Here is an 18,875-nt window from a genome sequence, read left to right on the forward strand (position 1 = left end):
CCAGAATGCTTCTCGTATGTTGAGAATGCATCTTTCGAAGTACTTATATGAAATGTAGCTCCCGTATCAAGAATCCATCTCCCACCAGCGTAAGAGTCGGATACTGCAAGAACGATCTCGGCATCACTTGAAGAATCTGCATCAGCTACATTCGCACGATCATTTTGTTGCTCCTGTGATTCTGATTTCTCCTTCCTTTTCGGACAATCTACCTTCATGTGCCCGTACTTCTTACAGTAGTAGCACTGTATTCTCTTCTTGGACTGCGATCTAGGATGGCTTTTACTTGAACTTCCACCCTTTGCCTTGGATCTTCCTCGAGCAACCAAGCCTTCGCCTTCATTGTTTTCGACCACCTTACCAGTGATTTTCTTCCTCAACTCACTGGAACTTAAGGCATTTTTCACCTCCTCTAGAGTCAGGTCATCACGACCGTACATCATTGTATCAACAAAATTCTCATACGAGGGAGGCAAAGAACACAAAACAATTATTGCTTGGTCCTCATCATCGATTTTGTTATCGATATTATTCAAATCCATGATAATGGAATTGAATTTATCCAGGTGCTGGGAAACAGGTGTACCTTCCTCCATCTTCAGGGCATAGAGTCTTTGCTTGAGGTAGAGCCGGTTCGTCAATGACTTCGTCATGTACTTGCTCTCTAACCGGAGCCACAAACCGGACGCGGTTTTCTCATCCGCTACTTCTCGTAGCACTTCATCTCCTAGACATAGCAGAATAGCACTATGTGCTCTTTCTAGCATGTCATCCTTTTGCTCTTCCGAAAGCGTGCTTGGTAATTTATCTTTACCAGACAATGCTTTTAGCAATCCTTGTTGAACCAGCACTGCCCGCATCTTGATGCGCCATAAACTGAAACTATTTTTCCCGGTAAATTTCTCGACATCATACTTAGTCGATGAAACACTTGTAGCCATAATTTGGAACCTTTGAATGAATGATAATATTTTCTTCCTGATGTGAAAGATCAGACAAAGCTGCAGTCACAGGGCAATTCAGAAAATATTATCACTCCTTCAACTACGCTCTGATACCAATTTGTTGCGGAAAGGATCGATTCGAGAACTCCGATATGACTACAAGTAAATTGACCGGAACGAAAAATAAAGTGAACACAAGGATTTACGTGGTTCGGCTTTAATGCCTACGTCCACGGGCAGAGGCGAAAAGAAATTTCACTATAACAAGATGAAGATTACAAGTGTTTTACACTCAAGACACAACCCGAGAACCTCACAACTCTCAACCCCTATAGAAAACCCGAAAGCTAAAATCCTAGCTTTCAAAGAACAAGCTTTGCTCTCTCTTGGTTTGGGATGATGAATATGGCTAATGAACCTCTCTATTTATAAGAGAGTTCAAGGACATAATTGTCCAAAACTTTGGCAAAGATTTGTGGTTGAAAATGGACACCAACAACCATCCACTAATCCACTACCACCAACAACCCACTACCAACAACAACAATCCACTACCAATTTTAAGCCATTTCTTAACAGTTTTGAACCCAAAAAACTGCAAAAGTCTTACAAGTCTTCCAATCAACTTTCCAGAGATTGATGGGAAAAATGGAATGTTTGTTGGAGCGTTTCATTTTATGCATCCAAAATTTCAAAAAAAAATGTAATTTAATCAATAATAGATCATTTATGTCCGTGTAAAATTAAAATAATTTTATATTTTTGTATATTTTTTATTATTAATATTTTAACTATCTCATTATCGTATTTTATATTTTATTTTATAAAATTAATATATGTCAAAATTGATGCAAACAAAAATTTTCTAACTATCCGTTTCTTCTTTTTTAAACTTTTAATGGTTCAATAAATATTAATATATACAATATGTTTTAAATTGATATGATAAAGATATCGGATTAGTTCAAAATTTTGTATGCACGACAATTACAATTATTTTGATAAATTCAATGGTTAAATTGTTAAAATATTATTATTACAAAATAAAATTATTTTGAGACTAGGATAATGTGTTTTCTTTGTTTTTTTTATTTCTTGGAAGTGTATGTGTTTATATATAATTTACTATTTTCTATACAAATATTAATAATTTGGGGATGGCTGGCTACTCTTTTCTGAATATTTTTGAATAATTAGGGTTAGGAAGTAATCTATGGAATATATATTTTATAATAATATCTCGTCCATAATAAGATCAACCGTCCAACATATTTTATTTATTAAAAGTTTATAATTAAACTTTGTCAGCCTTGTTGGATTCTTCCTCTTTCTGATCTGTGACCCAACTTGTCTTCTACCACTACACCCTTTCATATTTCCACACAAATTGCTTAGAAACCACAGAAATTTCCTGATACCCATTCAATATTCCATATTCAATCAAAATGAATTCAACTTTTCCAATCATAATCTGATAGAATTTAATTTTAAATTTTACAAAAATTTTAAAAATAAAAATATGTCACTTTGCAAATGTTAAGAGGTGAATTTATTGACTCTTTTAAAATTTGAATTAAAATAATAAATTTTATAAATTTGAGGGTTAAATTTGATGGAATTTTTATATTTAGAATCAAATTGATAGAATTTTGTAAACATTAAAGGGCTAAATTTATTACTAGACCAATAAAAAAAAACTCACTTCAACACTTCTTTTTAGATTTCAAATGATTGTTAACGTTTGGTGACCAAAAATTTTAATTTCCAATAATTTAATGATCAAAATAAAAAAACAAACAATAATTTAATCATCATTTCTGAACTTACCCTTTCCTTTTTTATTTCTTGGAAGTGTGTGTGATCATAATTTACAAATCAATAAATTGGATGGCCGGCTGGAGGTCTTAGTCTTCTTTTTTTTTTTAAATATATTTGAATAACTTAACACGTTACCTTTAGGATTAGGATTAGGATTAGGATTATATATTTTCACTTGCTCAAACAGTACAAAAGCACTAAAGAATTCTTCGACATTGTTTATTTCCACTATATTTGTTTTGCCATTAGAGAGGCTTTATCATGGTTAACATTGTTGGCCTTCGACAGTATAATTATTGAGTCGAATTGTTTGCTCGACTTTATTACACCCATTATGTAATCTTTGTGAGTCCTGCGAGGAGACAGAGGCCGTGTGGGAGAGTAACATTAATTAGGGACAAAAATTGTGGAGAAAGTTGGATTGCTGAATGAATCGCTAAATCCTCAATCATCAGCCTTCCTTTAAAGCACAAACACCTTATTTGCTAACCATTTTTATTTTTTATTAAGTGTTTGTTTGCCATTTAGTTCCAACTTCTATTTTGAAATGAATATAAACTATGGTATTTCAAAAACTTTTTTAATAAATTAATTTTCAAGCTTTACATATTATATCAATTTAGTTATAATTTGCAAATTTATTTAAATTGATCCTTATTCTAAAAAATTCAAAGAAATATATAAAAGTAGATAAATATTTTCAAAATAATAATAAATTTAAATTTTCTTTGAATATCTTAGAATTAGGATCCAATCGAGAATATTTGTAAATTCTGAGGATTAGTTTTTTAAAATTATGACTAAATCGATATAATATGTAAAAGTTGAGATTTAATTTTAAATTTTTTTTCTTAAATCTTTACCTTAGGTTTGGTTTTACCATACTAGAATTAAAGATTGTATTAATAAGAAACAGAAGAGGATTATTCCAGGAGAAAAGCAATTAAGGTTGCCTTGGATTGTTTCAGTTTCCACAAATTCATCACCCTTTTCCTTCATTTTTCGTTTTATGCAACTTTTAGTAATGCTTTGTTTGAAATTTTAGTAATGGTATAGCGTTAAAAATTTGGTTTTTTTTTATTGGCGAGAATACAGTAAAACCGCTCCAACAATCGACATAGGCTTTAAATAATAATTTTATAAACAATTTATTACATTTAATATAAAATATAAAATTTAATATAGTTTAATGGTAAAAATGCATTTTGTCTCTAAAATAATCTCTTTAAAATTAGAAACTAACAAGTGTATATATAATTTAATGTATGCATTTTGCAGCATATATTGTATGCCAAAAATATAAAAAGATAAAAGATGTAAATATAGTTTGATATTAAAAATGGGTTGAAAAGTTAATATCTTACCAACCTTTATAGTCTATTAATTAAATTTTTTGTATGAAACAATATATGAATGATTTAAGAAATAAAAATAAAAATAATTTAATTTTTAAAGAATTTATAAACAATTTATTATATTTAATATTTATTTGATATGAATATATAGCATTTAATAGAGTTGAACCAATTATTAAAATCTCGGTCTGCTTTTAGTTTATGCCAATTTGATTTTTGTTTATTTGATAAAAAGAATGTATCATTTACTTAGACTATTTTTGAAGATATTGTTTTGGTGGTAAATAATCTAACTTCAAATTATTATTGAAAATAATAATAATAATATTTTTTATGGATTATAATGATTTTTTTTATTTACTTCCTTTTAAGTGTAGCATCACTCAATGCATTTGAATTTATATTTTCTTATATTGACAATAATAATATTGATACCAATTAAACTAAGATACAATAAATTTTAAATAATGAGTTATCGTGTGTTTATATATTTTTTAAAATTAAAAATAAGATTTTAAGGTTATTAAAAGTGATTCAAATTACTACACGCTTTCATATCTACAGGGAAATTGCCTAGAAACCTCTGTTTACTTTCCTTGCAAATTTCATCTATTCTTCTCATTCTTCATGCTCCTATATTTAAAAGACTGTTTGTAGTTTCCTTCTGATATCTGACAATTTCTTCTCATCATGTTGTCATTGCCTTCAACTTCATCCTCCATTTCTAGAAAGAAATATGATGTTTTCTTAAGTTTTAGAGGTGAAGATACTCGCAAGAACTTCACTGATCATCTTTATGATGCTCTGAAAAGGAGCGGAATAATCACCTTCAGGGATGATCCAAAGCTGGAGGCCGGCGAAGAGATCGCGCCAGAACTGTTTAAAGCCATTCAGCAATCATGGTGCTCCGTAATCGTATTTTCAGAATCTTATGCTTCTTCGGGTTGGTGCTTGGACGAACTTAGTGAGATTGTTAAGCAGAAAAAGGACAAGGGTCGTGTTTTTCCAGTTTTCTATGACGTGGATCCATCTGATTTGAGAAAACAGAAAGGAAAAGTTGAAGAAGACTTTACGGAACATGAAAAGAGATATGATGAAGATAAGGTCCGAAGGTGGCGAAATGCTTTGACTCAAGTCGCAAACATTAAGGGATGGCATTTAAATCACAGGTAACTCCTTCATATCTTCTCTGTTTTCCAATTTTACTGCTTACATGATGTTCTTCTCTATTTTCATAGTAAAATTTCAATCTCTGTTGAAAATCATTACCACTTGATGAAGAGACCATGAAACCCAAAACTCCCGATATCAGACTCTTGACTCAAGGCCTTTCAGACAACACTACAAAACTGCTGCCCCGACCCTCCGAATCAAGAAACAAAAAACCCATCTCTCCCCACCAAAAGAACAAGAAAACCCAAAGAAATATAAACAACACAGACATCATACCCAAAGCAAAATGAAAATTTAGATTTAGCCGAGCACACCCAAAAAAAACCATATATATTAGAATACATGTTATATCGATATATACACCCATGTCCTTTAGCTGTTGATTTCTTGTTTAGAGACCAATATCTTTTTTTGTTTGTGTTTATAGGCATGAAACCGAATTTATTGGAGACATCGTTAGAAAGATATCAGCAAAATTATGTGAAACATATCCAATTGTCCATGATGAGTTGGTTGGAATTAGTTCACGCTTAGAGGAGTTGTATGCAAAAATAGATATTGGTGAAGATGATGTCCGTATTATTGGAATTTGTGAAATGGGTGGCATCGGTAAAACAACTCTTGCAAGACTTGCTTCCACTCAAATGTCTCCTCATTTTGAAGGTAAAAGCTTTCTTGCTGATGTTAGAGAAGTTTCAAACACACGTGGACTTGTTTCGTTACAGAAACAACTTCTTTCCCAAATCTTGCCTGAGGAATGCTTTAATTTCTTCAATGTTCATGAAGGGAATGCCATAATTAACCACAGGTTATCTAACAAAAAGGTTCTTGTTGTTCTTGATGATGTTGATAACCTACAACACTTAAAATGCTTGGTTGGGAGGCGTAACTGGTTCGGTTTAGGGAGCAGAATCATTGTAACAACAAGAGATGAACATTTGCTCCGATCTTACGGAGTTGATGACGTGTATAAGCCTACAACATTGAATGCACATGAAGCACTCCAACTTTTCAATTTGAAAGCTTTTAATGGTGAGACAAGGCTAGAAAATGATTTTAGTGATCTTTCTAAACGTGTTTTAAAATATACCGGAGGTCTTCCCTTAGCTCTTGAAGTTTTGGGTTCCTTTTTGTGTGGCCGAGATGTAGCCCAATGGAGAAGTGCAATAGAAAGACTTGAAAGAGATTCTAACAAAGAAATTCTTGACAGACTTCAAATAAGCTTTGATGGATTGGACCAAACTGAGCAGGACATATTTTTAGATATAGCATGCTTCTTTAACGGGAAGATGAAAGATTTTGTAATGAAAGTATTAAATGGTTGTGAGTTTTTTCCTGACATTGGAATTGATGTTCTTATTAAAAAATCTCTACTAACAGTTGATGAACACAAAAGATTGCGGATGCATGACTTACTACAAGAAATGGGAAGAAAAATTGTTAGGGAAAAATCTGTTGTTGAACCTGGAAAACGTTGCAGATTGTGGGCAGAAAGAGATGTTTATCATGTGCTAACAAAGAACACTGTAAGTCATTCTATAAAAACTATATATTCTAGTATTAAAAGGTCTATTATATTTATAAAGTGTTTAAGTGTTTATTTTAAATATCGATAAAGTAAAATGAGTACATTTGTCCTCAAAGTGTTATTTTATTTTTCTATTATAAATATTAAAAATGATATGCACGATATGTATAAAATAAAATGTTATTTCATTGCTTCAGTTGAAAATTGTTTTATTTAGTTTGCTTTTGTTTATTAATTTCAACAGGTAATAAATGATGCTAAACAAGCTTTGATAATCATAAATATAAATTTCAAGAGTTTTTGTCTTATGTTTAATTTTTTTTATTTTTAGGGTACAGAGATGATTGAAGGCATGATCATCGATAATAAAAGGTAAGAAAACATACAAACATGTATTTATGTATAATATTGATTTTTTTTAAAAATAATAATAATTAAAAAAGAAGTGGCAAAAATCTTCCATGCTTAATATTTCAAAAAAAAAAGGAAAAAGAGTGGTATGTGTTAGCGAAAAAGGTATAAATGTATGCATTCATCATTAAGGGTGAGCGTTCGATCAAATCTAGTAAAAAATTTTGAGTTAATTGAGTTAACGAATCCTATCTTATCATCCTAACTTGATTTGATTTTTTTTCCGAATCGAGTCGAGTTTTTTCCGAATCGAGTTGAGTGAAATGAAATTTGAGTCGAGTCGAATCAAGTAAAATTGTTCAAGTTAAATTAAAAAATTAAACATGTCAAATTAAAATCTTGTTATAATATAAGTAATTTCATGTTAGAGAACATAAATTTGAAACCATATATAGTTGAAAAAATTTCCAAAACAAAATAAGAAAAAAAAAGATAGTTTAGTATGATAAACTTGAATCATTAATTAATTTATTTAGGACTCTAAAATTATTATTTTAGAAAAATTTTGAATTTTTAACTTTTTTATATATTCTTTAGATTTTTTTAAAAATTTTATAATTTTTCAAAAAATATAAATGTTTTAATTTTTTTAATTTTTTTAATTTTAAAATTTATTTTTGAATTTAATTTTGCTCATCTCTATTCATTCTATATAGTAGTTAAGAGTATGTTTACTGTAGTTTTGAAAGTTCGTTGTATGTATTTGGTGTAATTGTAATGTCATTGCATTTGCTTGTATCTATTTCTTGCATTTTCTCTTTAGCCAAACATTTTTCTTCTGTGTACATCATGGCTTCTAGCTGTGTAAGTTAGTGAATATCAACTCCAATTCTTTCAAGCTATGTTATTCAAATTTGGATATAGGTGCTACAACATAACTTTTTAGATACTAAATGTTTTATATATGTGTAATCATATTTTTGTTTTACCTAGGGAGATGAACAAGACTCTCACTTTGAGTGCGGATGCCTTCTTAAAGATGAAAAGATTAAGACTACTTAAAGTCCTTTGTTGTTCAAATTGTTGTGATTTTACGTATCTTTCTAATGAGCTACGGCTTTTAGATTGGACGAGATATCCTTTAAAATCCTTGCCTTCAAGCTTCCAACCAAAAAATCTTGTTGCACTTCTCCTATCTTATAGCAACATTGAACAACTATGGAAAGAAAACATAGTAAGAACTAACTCATTTGGTCATTGTTTTCTATCTTATTTTGAGAAGAAAGATGAAATTTTTATTTACATTGAAGAATAACAATAAAAATGAGCTTTCCTATGTTCTTCTCTTTTTTATCTCTAATTTATTATTGTTTTCAACAGCCCCTGTATAAGTTGAAAGTGCTCAACTTCAAAGGGTCCGAAAACCTGATCAAGGCACCGGACTTAACAACTGCCCCAAATCTTGAAATTTTGGTTTTGAAAGGTTGTACTAGATTATTAGATATTCATCCATCTGTTGGAAATCTGAGCAGTCTTGTTTTGTTAAATTTGAAAGATTGCAGGAACCTTGGGAGTGTCCCAGGGAGCATAGGTGGGTGTAAAAGTTTAAAAAGTCTTAATCTTTCTGGTTGTTATAAAGTTGAATATTTGCCAGAGAATTTGCAGCAACTAGAGTTTTTGGAAGAGCTTGACTTAAGTAAAACAGCCTTACGAAAACCACCATCCTTCATTTCTCAATTAAAAAATCTTCAATTTTTGTCATTCAACGGGAGCAAGGCAATTCAAAGAGGAAGGATAAATTCCATGACATCGATGTTACCTTCATTGCTAGGTTTGAGTTCATTACAAAGACTGAATCTAAGAGACTGCAATCTTTTCGATATTCCTAGTGATATTTGTTGTCTATATTCATTAAAAGAACTTGAGCTTAGTGGTAACAACTTCACCAGCATACCTTCGTCTCTTTTCAATCTTGTATATCTTGGATTGTCGAGTTGCAAGGAGCTTAAATCTTTGCCTGAACTATCAAAAGTATACACTTCAGTCGGTTGGTCTACGATAACTTGTATTGACTGCTACAGATTGGCTGAGAACATCGATGCCTTAACATTGCTGAAAAAGCATCTAAAGGTTCGTTAATATCTTTGTTTCTTTCAGTCTCATAATTAGTCATGGTGATAGTTACCAAACAACTAGAGGTTTATTTTGCAGGTATTTGGAAATACAGGAAAAAGATTTAATTTTATTCTACCTGGAAGTGAAATCCCAGAATGGTTTAGTCAACAAAGAGGTGACTCTTCGATTAAGGTAGATTTGCCTCAGGAAGTTTGGAATGATAATCAATGGATGGGAGTTGCTTTGTGCTGCATTTTTGTCAGTGATGATGCTTCAAGGGTTGAGGAACTCCATTTTAGAGCTGTATCTGGACTTTCTAATTTCAAGGGTAGAAATCCTCGAGAGTTCATGATGGGTTTCGGGACTTTCCCGGCTGGTAAACCCGTAATGACGGACCACATTTTCATTAGGTATTCCTCGCGTGACGAGATGTATCGATATTCATGGACAACAGATTGGTTAGATCAGGAATGCGAAGAACTTGAGTTCTCATTCGTAAGAGGCCCGTTTACCTTGAACAGTGTTAAGGTGAAGAAGTGTGGTGTTAGATTAGTGTATGAGAGAGATTTGGAAGAGATGGAACAAATACAAGAGCTGCATAGTAGTCAATGTTGTGAAAATTTGGAAGATACCGCAACACTCTGCCGATGATGGATCTATATATAGGTAACGTTTCCCTTATAAAGCGAAAACTTATCTAATATCTATGAGGAGATGGATGAAGGGATGCAACCAAAACGGATGCAAAAAGTTTTCAATTCTATAATGGGCAGACTGTGGTAAACTACTTCATTACTATTAATTCTTTCGTTTAGACTTTTTTTAGTCAACGGTATTATTTACAGTTTTTTATTTCATTTAAAGTATTCAATTATGATATTTTATTCCATAACAAATGAGATATAATCTTTCTAATTAATATAAAAATTTTAAGCATATACATATTCAACACCAACTCATATTTTATGCATATCCCAAATTTAAAACATTCAAACACTACACCAAAATAGGCTTTTAGCGGTAGTTTTAGTGGCGTTTTGTGGAAAAACGCCGGTAGAAATCGGGAATTAGCGGCGTTTGTGAGAAAGCGCCACAAAAAATAATCCTTTAGCTGCGTTTAGAAAAAAACGCCGCTAATAACACGCATTAGCGGCGCTTATGCTAAAACGCCACAAAAACTCCAAACCCAAACGGCGTCGTTTGGTGACCTTCAGAGGGCTTTCGTGGCGTTTTTAAACAAACGCCGCTAATGTTATGGTTTTTAGTGGCGTTTTTTCCTGAGCGCCGCTAATTTTAGGGCTTTTAGCGGCGTTTTTGATAATGCGCCGCTAAAGTTGAGGTTTTTAGTGGCGTTTGTTTATAAAGCGCCACTAGTGTTGGAGTTTTAGCGGCGTTTCGATGGAAACGCCGCAAAATACATTTTACGCAAATTGGTTTAATATTATTTAGATTAATTAAATAAAATTCAACTTAATTCTAGAATATGTAAAATATTCGACGGATAATATTATTTAATTTAAATTCAAGGTTGGAATAGTAATACTTTAATAATTCATGACAAACATCTAATTAAATACTTAAATAAATTTGTGAATTTGAATTGAAATCATTCAAATTAAAATATATGCATATACCTAACTCGCTATCATTCCTTTTGTTATCAGTTCAATATTTAAAAAAAATGCCATATATATATATAGTTGTCCGTCCTTCTTGTTTTCATTTATCTCATTGAGAAATTAAGAATATAATAAATTTGTTAATCAGAGAAATTTATTTATTTATCAATAAAATAAAATATTAGAAATTCCATACTTTATATGAAAAATAAATTTTATAAAGATTAATATTGTTTATTGCTACTTTATACAAAATTTTTAACTATTAATTATTGTTTAATCGATTTAAACTATGTTTTATGATTATTAAAGACTTAGGGAGTTTTTTGGAAGGTATTTTAAGGAGTAAGGGGTATGGATTAGGGTTTGGGATTAAGGTTTAGGGGTATGGGTTAGGAATTTAGGGGTTAGGGGTTAGTGATTTGGGGGTTAGGGGTTAAGGATTTAGGGGTTAGGGTGTCAAGGGTACTCAAGTTAGGGTTGGTTGCTTAGATTAATTAGTTTAATTAATTTATATATTAAATATGTTCTTATATGTTTGTAAAATATATAATGATAAATTTAATATATTTAAATTATGAGTATATATTACGTCTTATCGGCCTTGAGTATGTGCTAGCAGTCGAGTAAGTAGTGACTGCCCGGTTTTGTTTCTCCAATTTTTTGTCAGTATACAAAATCTAGTTCACCCTTCTTTATAGTAGAAATTAAGGATTAATGTTCTAAATATATTTATTGATGAACGACGGGATTTGGATTGTTGGAAGCTAGAAGCCCCCTTTCGGTATTTTGGCAATGTTCCTAGGGCACCGGTAGCACATGTCAATAATCCTACAATTGGTACGTGGAGGCTCAGTGATCATTAATTTAAGATATTAATTTCAAATATGTATAGTTAATTTATATTATTTAGTTAAGAGATATAATATATATATATTAGGGTTTAAGATATTTCAATTAAATTAGGGTTTAAGGTTTATTTGAGACTTGTTAAATGATACAATTAATTAATAATTTTATATTTAAAAATATTTAACCTTAACAATTCAATATTTTTTATATGGATATATATATAGATAATTAATTATTGAATTTGGATAGGATCAAAATATTAGAAAAAACTAAAAAAATATAAAAATGAAATAAAAAAACTAAATGTTATAATTTTATCAAAAACTTTTAAATATTACTTAAAATTTTAATAATTATTTAATTAAAATTTTAACAAAACATAGAAGAAATAAATAAATAAATAAATAAAATATGTGAGATTTAGCGGCGTTTTAAGCAAAAACGCCGCAAACGTTTTTAATAACGGTGTAGTTTTTGGCTGGGAATTTAACGGCCTTCGCGGCGTAACGTCGAAAACGCCACTATATCTGGGAATTAGCGGCGCTAGGAAGAAAACGCCGCAACGTTGCTGTGTAGTCTGTAATTAAAACGTTGACGTTTTGTGTGGCATATTAATGGTATTAGCGGCGCTCAGGTGAAAACGCCGCAATTTTTAATTTTATATTGTTTTTTAATATTAATTAAAAAAACAATGTTTTAAAATATCTGAAAACGATGGCGTTTCAATAAAAGAAATTAATGTATTAGTGGCGTTTTTGTATAAAACGCCACGAAAAATTGATTTAGCGGCGTTTTATTCATAAACGCCGGAAAAATATTATTAGTTTGGGCAAAACGATGTAATTTTTGTTTGGGAATTTTTTATTCGGATTTAGCGGCGCAACGCCTAAAACGCCACTGTAGGTAGGTTTTAGCGGCGCTATTATATAAAACGCCGCAAATTTTCCGCCGATTTTAGAGAAACGCTGTCGTTTTACATGACACCTTAAGGGCATTGGTGGCGCTATATTAGAAACGCCACAAATGTTCAGTTTGGTAAGACGCTGTCGTTTTATAGTGTCTGTATTTCATCCCAAATAGTCCAATCCCTTACCCGACAAATCAGTTTTCTCCCCAAAAATTCCCCCCAAATTTTCCCCAAAAATCCCCCAAATTTAGAACCCTAGTCTGCTGTGCCCCAACCATCACTGCTACATTGCCGTTTACTGACCCTTCTGTTGTTGCTCGTCGACCGTCGACCGTGACAGTCGTGTACCTCCGCACTCCTCTGCCGTCGCTTGGGTAAAACGATCGGTAAGGTTTTCCTCTTTCTCTTCTGCTCGCAAATGGTTTTGCACCTGGTTTAGGGTTTAGGTTACAACCTCACATACATTATTTTACACCTAATAATTTAACTAAATGCACAATTTTGTTGATGGGTTTCAGACAATTTTACAGTATCCTGTTTGGGACAGAAAAGACCGGGAATTTGTTCTTAGAATTTTATCAATAGCCTTTGCATAATTTGTTTATTTCCTGTTTGTAGTTCCAAATAGTTTGGAACTGTTCATAATTTTTTTCATCATTTTAACTCTCCTGTTTGTATTATAGGAAGTGATAATATTTGGTCCCATAATTGCTCTTACTGAAACCAAAAGTACCATATCTCATGTCATACGCATGGAAAAAAATTATTATTTTTAAACAAAAATCAAAGCAAACTAAGCAGTATATTCGGTCTTGTTGTCTAGAAGAATGGCAATGAGTAATTCATTTTTATATAATTAGATTTTCTGATCACAGATTGAAGAAATATAATCAGCGGGAAATAGGATGTGGAAGAAGTTTGGTTGCTCCATGAAGAAGCAATTAATAAGTAAGGTGCAAATCCTTTAAAGATATTTAGATTATAATCATCCTTTTATCTTTGTTATTAGACTAGATTCGTCAAGTAAAATTGTGGTTTCATTTTTGTTCGCAATTGTTAGAGACCAAAGTATGTGTTAAATGTGATGTGTCTAGTTTCGTCGTTTAAAATTGTTTTTATATATTTAAGAGATATAACAAATATTAAATAAAAATAATATAGGCATAATGTTAAATTTAGTTCTCATCGATCATATTTTTTGTCATTTTGACCCTTTTTCTTCTTTTTTTTAGCTAGATTTGGTCATTAACCTTTTAAAAAGAGTCGAATTTGATTATCAACCTTTTAAAAAAGAGTTGAAGTTATATATTTTTTAACAAAAATACTAACTAAAATGTTAAAATTTTAAACACAACATGCATGACAATTCATGTGCACTCCATGCTAAACTTTTTTAATTCTTATGAAAATTTTATATATTTTTTAATTTTCAAATTTTTGTAGTTTTTTAATTATTTATTGGCATGACATATAAAACAAATCATGTTATATTAGCATGATGTGCACATGAACTGCCATGTGAGTTGCCACGCCAACAATGTTAAAAAATAATGTTTTAGTCATCATTTCCTTTAAGAAAAAACAATTTCACTCTTTTTTGAGAGGTTAAAGGCTAAATTTAGCTCAAAAAAATATTAAGGGCCTAAATGACAAAAAATGTCAACGTTGAGAACTAAATTTATCATTATGTCAATAATATAAAACTTTGTGGATATAATTGTTGGATCTAGTGGCCTGAGTGTAGTACTATATTCGTTTGTAAACTTATAACTTTTTCAAATAGATTGATTAATAAAACAAATTCATTGATTACATTAATATATTTTGTATGATTGTCCTAATATGGTTTTTGCATGCAAAGCAAAATAGAAGTAAATATTAGCTCATTGGTTGACTAATGATTAAATTAATACTAAGCGGTATTACCTGGTCAAATCGTAATATGGAAAGAGAATTTGTATTAGTAGACAGATCTAAACATGTCCTTAGTCTAATCGAAAATGAGGAAATCAATTGAAAGACTAATATGTCATCTATCAAGTCCAATTGGAGAGATGTTTTGTCTTGAGAATTGAAGCAACATAGCTTTTTAGATACTAATTTTTTTGTATATCTATAATCATATTCTTGTTCTACCACTCCCCCTCAAACTGAACTTTTCATTCCAAGCTTTTCTTTGAGGTTATGGAATATGTCCGCTTTCAATGACTTCGTAAAAATGTCTGCCAATTGATCTTCTATTCTGCAGTAAACTAACTCCACATTTTTATTTTTCACTTGCTCTCGAATAAAATGATACTTTGTATCGATATCCTTGCTTCGACTATGAGACATTGGATTCTTTGCAAGAGATATTGTGGACTTGTTATCAACATAAATTGTAATTGGACCTTCTTGTATAATAGATAATTCACCCAAAATATTCTTCAACCAAATTACTTGACATGTGCATGCTGCAACAGCCATGTATTTTGCTTCACATGTTGAGAGGGCTACTGTTTATTGCTTTTTCGATGACCATGAAAATGTCACAGAGCCAATATGGAATAAATATTCGGATGTACTTTTGCGATCATCAAAGTCACTACCATAATCACTATCTGAATAACCAACTAATTTTGAACTCTGTGAGTGTGTATAAAATTAACCATGATCCATCATACCTTTGGTGTATCTCAAAATTCTCTTTGTTGCAATCAAGTGATCTTGTTTTGGCTTCTCCATGTATCTGCTAACTATTCCCAGTGCATACATGATGTCTGGCCGCATGATAGTCAAGTATCTTAAACTTCCAATGATACTTTTAAACAACGTTGGATTTACCGACTCTCTAGATGAATCAACACTTAATTTCATGCATGGTTCTGCTGACGTGGCTAACGGCTTGCAATCTTTCATCCTGAATTATCTTAAAACCTGTTTCGCATAATTCTTTTGAGACACAAATGTTCCATCTTTCGTTTGTTTCACTTCGACTCTAAGAAAGTATGACATTTCACCAATATCTTTCATTTCAAATTCTTTAGTCATAGCTTTCTTAAAGTCATTGAACATACTTGGATTGTTTCCCGTGAAAACCATATCATCCACATATAAGCACACGATCATGATGTCACCAACTTCATTTTTTTTATGTGTTATGCAAATGAAATGGTAAGTGTTTAATATGAATTAAGATATGTATGCATAAAACTCGTTGAAATGGTGATACATGGAAAGCATGATATGTTTTGAGATGGATGATAAATCCAATTGCATTATGCTCAAGTATAATGGTTATCCATGTCAAATTCATATGAATCATGTTTAAATGAACTAACATGTATTGTTGATGTGCTTAGGCGTATGCCAAGCTTGTGGATATAATTGATGTTTATAGTTATGCTTGTACTATGCATATGAAATGGGTAAGAAAAGAGAATGAAATGGTAAGTACGTAATTGGAATGTATTATGATGTTATAAAGGTTTAATGTGAAAAATGATGTATTTATAAGTGAGAAATTTTACGTATACTATAAATGAATATACCTATAACATGGATAAATACACTAAGTTGGGAATCGATAATGTCATTTAGACTTATGATAAGCATTGGAACAGAATGGAAAGTCACTAAATTGAAAGGTGTATAATCTTATAGAATGGTTGATAGTTATACATTACGTCCCACAAAATCATTTCATGTTATGAATTATAAATATATGTGATATCAATGAATTTACTCATTTTTGAGTCAATGATTATATAGATTTATGAATTTTGGCATTGGCATAGGTTATGTCTATTCTAATAAGTATATTATCGAAATGGAATTTTATGCTTAAAGTTTATACGAGCTTACTAAGCATATATTGCTTACGTAGTTATTTTCCTTTACTTTACAGATTATCGAAAGCTCGATTGGGTTGGAAACTAGTCGGAGATCCATCACACTATCCAACGATTTTATCTATAGATTTTGATGCTTTGGTCATGGTTATAATGGCATGTATAGGTGGACTTATGGTCGATGTTAGTTGAATGTTAACTGATGAGTTTGGCATGTATATGTCATTTTGGTTATGGCATGAAATGTTGCCTTGGATTTGAGGTACTTATGGTACTATTGATGTCTTGTTGGTTGTGGTTAATATGGTCAAATTGATGCATGTCTTGAAATTACCAATTTTGGTATGTGTTAATGTATCTTTAAATGGCCAAAACAGTATGTGATAAATTGATCCCAACATGATCAAGATATATTTTACGTTGGAAAGGTTTTGAACTAGATGTGCATGATGTAAATATGGTATATAAATGTCGGTTGTTTGGTACCATTTGGAAATGGTTGGTTTGTGTCATTTAAGTGGATATGATGCATGTGAGAAATGGTCCAAATAGTAAAGCTATTTAGATATGGCATCAATCTAATATGGTATGGTTGATTTGTATCAATTGTGGTATGTTTTGGTGTGGAAACAAGTCAATTGATAAGCACAAGTTTAGGTATGTTTAATGTATGTATTTGAGGTGGCTTTATGGCTTATTGGTTTAATGGAATTTGGTCATTTTATGCATGGTTGAACATGTTTTGATACCTTGATCATATGTGTAAATGGATTTGTTTAGATGTGTTTGAATTAGGTGAAAGAAATGGCTTGAATTTGACCTATTTCTTATCTATACGGCCTAAGACACGGGCGTGTGTGACACACGGCCATGCGAAACGGCCGTATGTCCCTTGTAAGTTTTTAAAGGTTGCATTTCGAGAGTTGCACGGCCTGGCACAAAGGCGTGTGGCTTGGCCGTGTGACCCAAGTAGAGGTATGCATGGGGCGGGCTGGGTTTGGGTTGAGCTCAACTAAAAATTTAGTCCCGTTTGCTAAGCCCAGGCCCGACCCGAAAAATGGGCCTAAAATTTTTTCCAAGCCCGACCCAGATTAAAATGTTAAAACTCGGGCCCGACCCGACCTGCCCATATTAATTTTTATATTAATTTTATATTATTTTAAAATATATATAATACTAAAAACATCAAAATAAATATTTCCCAACAAATTGAAAATAAATTTTTAAAAATATGTGTACTTAAATAACACTAAGATAGATGCAACTTAACAAGCAAATGTCTTTAAAATAATAACAAAAATAACAAATGTCTTTAAAATAATAACAAAATTAACAATAAAATAAGTTTTATACAATATCCAAACAATAACAACAAAATAGTAGCAACATAATAGTAAAATGGTAGTAAAATAGGGAGAAAACAATAAGAAAATAATATTTAAAAATATATATTTTTTGTGCTTTGGTGAATCCGTGCCGGGCTCGAGCCAAAAATGCATTACCCAAGGCCCGGTCCGTTTTTTAAACGGGCTTTATTTTTTGTCCAAGCCTATTTTTTGGGCCTATATTTTTGCCCAGATCCTCCCACATTTCTGGTCGGCCTTCAGACCGGGCTAGGTGGTCTGACCTATGAGCAGGTCAAGACCCAAGTCAAAGAGTTACATGAGCAGGGACACGGGGTGGGACACGGCTGTGTGTCCCTACTTCGAATGCCCACACGACCTGAGACACGGGCGTATGTCTCAGTTGTGTGAGTCATACGGTCTAGCCACACAGCTGTGTGACCCCTGCAGTGTGAATTTTTCCATCTTTTTCCATGAACTTTTAAATGTTCCCGATTTAGTCCCGAATCGTTTCTAAATTGTTTCTAAGGCCTTGAGGGCTTGAATTAGAGACGTTATGCATGTGTTTGATTGGTTTTTACAGTAATTATGAAATATTAAGAATGAATTATCTGTGTTATGTTTTTACGGTAATACTTTTTAACCCTATTCTAGCAACGGATACGGGTTAGAGGTGTTACACCATATGTCATTTCTTCTTATTGCTGTAATTTCTTTATCCATTGCCTTCTTCCATCTTACGTCTTCCATTGCATCTCCATATGTTATTGGATCATATTCTGTCATTAAACATAATAATAAATAATCAAATGTTGTTTCTATGGGTTCTGTGACCTCATAAATATCGCGTAAACTATGCACTCTTGTAGGTACTTCCTTTTAGTTGTTGGTACTGCTGCTGGTTGGTGATAATGATGTTGTAGGAGTTGTTGCAACAAGACTTGGAGGAGGGTTTTTCTCGTCACTTTGTTATTGATTAATGAAGTCATCGTCTTTGTCATCACTGAAAAAAACCCTTCAATTTTCTTCTCTTTTTCGCT

The 18,875-nt window shown here is 31.7% G+C and overlaps 1 protein-coding gene and 1 long non-coding RNA gene across 2 annotated transcripts; both read left to right on the forward strand.

The window, feature by feature from the left end:
* The first annotated feature begins 4,677 nt into the window (after nt 1-4,677).
* On the forward strand, nt 4,678-10,196 carry LOC107890093 (disease resistance protein RPV1). The gene is made up of 6 exons (XM_041104862.1): nt 4,678-5,286; nt 5,718-6,816; nt 7,150-7,190; nt 8,163-8,403; nt 8,550-9,299; nt 9,381-10,196. Exons 1-6 carry the CDS (start codon nt 4,808-4,810, stop codon nt 9,933-9,935), a joined length of 3,165 nt encoding a protein of 1,054 aa, XP_040960796.1. The 5' UTR covers nt 4,678-4,807; the 3' UTR covers nt 9,936-10,196.
* A 1,928-nt stretch (nt 10,197-12,124) lies between these two features.
* On the forward strand, nt 12,125-17,220 carry LOC121223432 (uncharacterized). Its single transcript, XR_005920781.1, has 3 exons — nt 12,125-13,048; nt 13,538-13,610; nt 16,549-17,220. It is a non-coding gene; the product is annotated as an uncharacterized lncRNA (long non-coding RNA).
* The last annotated feature ends 1,655 nt before the right edge of the window (nt 17,221-18,875 follow it).

The sequence above is a fragment of the Gossypium hirsutum genome, chromosome D11, assembly GCF_007990345.1.
Source record: "Gossypium hirsutum isolate 1008001.06 chromosome D11, Gossypium_hirsutum_v2.1, whole genome shotgun sequence".
NCBI lineage: Eukaryota > Viridiplantae > Streptophyta > Magnoliopsida > Malvales > Malvaceae > Gossypium > Gossypium hirsutum.